Source organism: Tenrec ecaudatus, chromosome 4, assembly GCF_050624435.1.
Source record: "Tenrec ecaudatus isolate mTenEca1 chromosome 4, mTenEca1.hap1, whole genome shotgun sequence".
Taxonomy (NCBI): Eukaryota; Metazoa; Chordata; class Mammalia; order Afrosoricida; family Tenrecidae; genus Tenrec; species Tenrec ecaudatus.
This window is the reverse complement of record NC_134533.1, coordinates 18,117,079-18,122,742: the sequence shown is the minus strand read 5'-3', so window position 1 is coordinate 18,122,742 and position 5,664 is coordinate 18,117,079. Positions and strand designations below refer to the sequence as shown.

The following is a 5,664-nucleotide window of genomic DNA, read 5'->3' as shown; positions in this document are numbered from 1 at the left end:
TCACTTAGGAAACTTTGCTCTGTCTAACATTTTCTTGAAAGCATCTTTCACATCTTTATTCCTTAAGCTATAGATCAAAGGGTTCAATATTGGAATCACCACAGTATAGAACACTGACACTATTTTGTCTCGTTCCAGGGCATAGCTAGTGCTTGGTCGGGAGTAAATAAAGAGAATCAAACCATAGTACAAAGTGACGGCGGTCAGGTGAGAGCCACAGGTGGAGAAGGCTTTGAAGCGGCCCTGAGCAGAGCGGATCTTCAAGATGGCAGCAATGATGAAGAGGTAGGAGGCAAGGATGAGCACTGTTGGAGTAATGACATTGGAGGCAAGTATGAAATATAGCACAGCCTGGTACCTCTCCTTCACATCACATGCCAACTTCACAAGTGGGGGAAGATCACAGAAGAAATGATCAATAATATTGTTGCCACAGAAGTTCAAAGTAAATGTTTCACTTGTGAGAATGGTTGAGTTAATAAAGCCACCAAGATATGAAGCTGCCACAAGACTGGCACATAATCTTGGGGACATAGCCTGGGAATAAAGCAGGGGATTCGAAATAGCCACATAGCGGTCATAAGCCATGGCAGCTAATAGATAGCACTCACTGTAGGCCAGTCCAGCAGAGAAGAAGAACTGAGCCAGACACGCAGCAAAGGAGATGCTTTTGTCCTCAGAAATGCAGGTCACTAGGATCTTGGGGGAATAGACAGAGGAATACCAGAGGTCCAGGAATGACAGGTTCCCAATGAAGAAATACATGGGTGTGTGAAGCCGTGAATCACCACAGATCAGAGAAATCAGGGTGATGTTCCCAAAGAGACTGATGACATAAATAATGAAGAAGATGAAAAAGAGTCCTATCTGTAGCCTCAAATCAGCTGTGAACCCTAAAAGTATGAACTCCCTCATGTTGGTGAAATTTTTCTCTTCCATTGATTGGCGCTTCAGTGATTCCTCTCTGTGAAATAATTAAAAAATAGATCATGAATTAAGAATTAGTATCCCAACCTTCTGGTTCCCATTTTAGACTTGGAAAAACAACAACAACAGAGAACACTGCTACACGGACATTGTTCTTGGTAAGATGCATTTCTACTGATCTGAGTCTTACTCCTTTTTTGGATACCTGGGAAATCAGTTCTATGCTATGGTCTCAAGAACTCAGTCATTATACACCTGACATACTGTGTTCCATCTTGTATTTTTAATCGTGCGTGGGTGTGTCATGCATGATCAGAAGAACTTTTTCTCTGATTGTATTTGGAATGACTAATGACCATGTCACCAAAACACCCAATCTGGCTTTCTTTGAGTCAATTCCCACTCATAGTGACCCTCTATATGCTTTCTGCAGCTGAAAATCCCTATGGAAGCAGATAGGATCCTCTGTGTCCCTTGGAGCAGCTAGTTGGTTGGCAGTCCCAATACATCCTAGAATCCCACTGGTGCCATCATACAAAGTACGCAAAAAAAGCAAGTTTGAAAGAAAGCTATGACAACAATCCATATCTTTCAGTCTTTGTCTTTTTCCAAGGAATTATACAGAGAAGCTAGATGTTAATATTTTAACAGGACTTTGAGATATCTCTGGAGGTTCACTACACTCTAATATCCTTGAAAGAAGTAACTACATCTTGTTCATCTTTTGACCTCGAAACCAAGCAAAAAAGTGCCCTAATGTGGAAGTTAAGGGGGCTGAAAAAAAGACTACAGAGTAACTGTAGATAAATGGAATTTGGGCCATGCTACTTTTATGATCTTCAAACATATGCTGAACTGACGACACTAATTGACAAAATTGTGTTCATCATGTTGATTGCACTTTACCAAGAATGAATGAGTTTTTAAACTGGCTACACTAATGGTTTCGGGGATGTATGGAGCATAGGCTCTAGCAATCCTCAGGGATGGAAGTGGAAGGTCGGACCATTGCACACATGGTAGAAGTGTCATAATCTGCTTCTTTGCTTCAACCCAAGGACCTGTGCTATAACCCATCACACTCCACCAAGAACTAAATCACTATCACCGGGATTCTGAATTGACAGGTGATATAAAACAGTTTGCCGGTACATTCATGTTTTAATGCTTTCTTATGCTAGAGGAGAAAAACAAAACCGAAGCTACTTACTTTGCCCATTATGCTAGGTCAAATCCAACTGCCCTTGAGTAGGTGCTGTCTCGTAGGTCTCCGTTAGAGGTTTTGCAGAGCTGTAAGTCTTTATGGGAACTGATAGCCTCATCTATCTCATGATGGCCAGCAGATTGATTTCAACCACCAACCTTACATTTAACGTAGCAGGTCAATGCTTGCCCTAAAGTACCACTAGGGTTTATATATGCCAGGACATGAACTTAAAATTGAACTTGAAAAGTAAAGAATATTCTCTTGGAACTTCATCAATTTGAGGAGAGGTTATTTTTCCCCCATGAGTCATAGTTTTTGCTATTTATCGTAAAGTCATGTAACTAAAACCAAACTAAACTCACTATAAGCAAGTTGATTCTGACTCAGAACAGCCCTGTAAACAGACAAGAACTGCTCTTTAGGGATTCTGAGACAAGAAAGTTTTATGGAAGACAGCCTCATTCTCCCATAGAGCAAATGGTGAGTTTACATCGCTGACCTGTTGTTAGCAACGGTATGTTCAACCCATTGCACTGGCAAAAATCTCTAATTTTCAATTTCTAAGGAAATATTTAATATCAAAATTATTGATAAAGTTCATAACAACCAAAAGAAGATTGTAAAAGTGGCATTGATGTTCTCTTCCTATTTCAAGATTATCAGTGACAATGTGATTTTTAAGTGAAGCATATGTCTAGAAGCAGTTTAGGACTCAGAATCAGAAGAACGTTGATTGCAGTCTTAGTTGTCTGGTGGCAAATATCAATAAAACCATCCCAAGGACACCGACCTTCTCACCTGTCTTTCTTAGTCCAATGAGATTTTAAGAACTCAAATAAGATCCCATGTGATGAAAGAGTTAAAAGCTGGGAGTCTCATTCTCTATAATTTCATAATTGTCTCATCTCATATATATTTGATTCAAATCACCAAGATTCCCAAGTGTACTCATTATTTAATGCCTCCCAGGGTTTCAAAGTTCCCTCTGACAAAAACTATCCCTTCTTTAAGAAAAAAAGGATTCACTATTGATCATTTTTATCTCCAGAATATCCTTAATATGTTAATGGATAAAATATGATACATGACATACAGGGGCCTTCAAAATGTTTTATTTGTAAAATTTCCATGATGGTTTAATAACATTTTTTCATTAATGTTTTCAAACCTCCCTCATATTGAATAATATTCTTATTTACATAGATACAAGGGATAGTTTTTAGAGCTGCATGAATTTCCCATTACTTCATGGATCTAAAGCTATACTTATTGGATTCAATGTATGTTGGGAAGCTTTCTTCTCACAAAACATCTATCAGGCATCTTCCTCGACCAAAAGGCCTCTATCAGATGTAGCTGCCTCTTGGTGTGGACACACAGAAAGGAGCTGATCATCTATTGACTTCTTGGTGCCTTTCAGGGCTTAATTCACTGGTTCTTTGTGCTCTCTAGTTTGATAATTTAGTCAGGTAATTCTTGAACTATACATTAATAAAGAATATATGACATCGTCCCAAAGTGATAGACAAGTATAATTGTGCTTAATCTCTCAAGGAGATTCTGTGCCAGGAACAGCCTAATAAAGAAATAAACCACATTGAATCTACAAATATATTAAGCCCCTGGAAGTTTTCTACACATTAGCTTGCTTTAAGGGCTAACACTGTCCCTTGAATGGCAACAGTGGAAACAATAGTTGGCTACAGGCGCAGAGGGTTTATGAGAATAATATTATCTTCCAAGCACACATCAACCAAGCAATTTAATTCCTTGCTTTGCTAAGAGAGGAAATAAGCCTGAAGAGAGGATACTTGGAAATGTTTTAATTTTCTTTATCAATTACTATAAGGAAGAAAACCTTTTTCTTTATCATGGAATATAATTGTAATGTGGTTTCATTACAAGGAAAATTTATTAATTTAATGAAACCATATTATAACATATGGTTTCATACAATAATTTTTTAACCTTTTGCCTATACTGAGATGAATAGTCCTTATCTCCCAGATAAATTAAACAAGTTTATTGCCATGATCATAAATAGCCATTTTGTTTGCTTTTCACCTGAAGCCCAGATTTTCCCATATTACCTTAGAATTCAAAATGCTTTCTACTCATTCCAAAAGAAATGTCTCAGTGGTAGCAGTGCTAGGAGAAAATATAAGGTTAAGCAGCCCTGTGGGATGTTCCCTGAAAGCAAAGGCGATCTTCACGTGCAACTCTGGTGCCTTGTGACCAATTATGATGATCATAAATCTTTCTGGAAAGATGTGGGGAGGGATCGTGATGAGTGCAATTGGCCCAATTAGCTTGGAAAACTCTTTTAACTTATGAGTGTCATTTATGCATTTGAGATTTAAAGAAAAACAAAATAAGAAAGGCCTAACTTAACAGAATATTCTGCAGAGAGTAGATGCTCAGGAAAAAGCAAGGTTAAGATGTAAAGAGAGGCTGGCCTACAGAGAGCTATATCTCTAGGTCACACTTCCATGTGAGTTCATCAGGTTGAAACCTGATTGACCGGCTAACCTCCACCCCTATACTCTTATATATCTTCAAGTTGACATGAAATTATGTAACTACCACAGTAAGACTCTATTGATGTTTCATGGTAGATATTTTTTAGAAAAGAGAGAGAAGACACCCCTAAGTGAAGTAGTGACGGTTTTCATATGAATTTCAGGTAAGAATGATTGCGTCCCATGAAGGAGAATCCAGGACAGATAAAACCCTCAGGACCAGTGCTGAGAGTGGCAATACCAGGAGGGTGAAGGGAAGGTATGGTAGGAAGGGGGAAATGACTACATGGATCTACATATAACACCCTCCCTGGGGGACAGACAACAGAAAAGTGGGTGAAGGGAGATGTCAGTCAGAGAGTGTAAGACATGACAAAATAATAAAACTTTATAAATCATCAAGAGTTTAAGGGAGGGGGTAGGGGGGAGAAAAGGGGAAAATGAGGAGCAGATACAAAGGGCTCTAGTAGAAAGCAAATGTTTTGAGAATGATGATGGCAATAAATGTACAAATGTGCTTGACACAATGGATGGATATATGGATTATGATAAAAGTTGTATGAGTCCGCAGTAAAATGATTTTTAATGGTTCCTTTCTTGAAAAAACTTATGCTCTCCTGAGTCAGATAAAAAGGCTGGGTGCTCACCAAGCCCATCTACTCGCAGGAAGACTACATTTCCCAGAATCTCTTGTGTGTTAGTCTAGTGAAGTGACATTGTACAAAAGGATTCTCCTTTGCACTCAGCTGGACTAGATGGTAGTAGAGTTTGATCTGTGGCTCTGTCACTCACGCCAACTGGTTGGGTTGGGCTGTGTCAGTAGGGAGTGGGACACACTAATGGAATGGACTGGTCAAGTTTCGTTGCCGTTCCTCTGTGTATAAGAGAGCCATCTAGAAAGCAGTGGAAGACAACCTGGGGTCATCCATCCAAGAAGAGCCAACAAGGGAGTGCATTCAAGGTCCCTGTGTACAGTTTGGGAGGCTGCGAGAGAGGTACCAGAAGCTTCTC

At 39.2% G+C, this 5,664-nt stretch overlaps 1 protein-coding gene across 1 annotated transcript; it reads right to left on the bottom strand.

The window, feature by feature from the left end:
- Positions 1 to 939, bottom strand: LOC142445678 (olfactory receptor 9G19-like). The gene has a single exon (XM_075547618.1). The coding sequence runs from the start codon at positions 937 to 939 to the stop codon at positions 1 to 3; it is 939 nt and encodes a 312-aa protein (XP_075403733.1).
- Between the last annotated feature and the right edge of the window lie 4,725 nt (positions 940 to 5,664).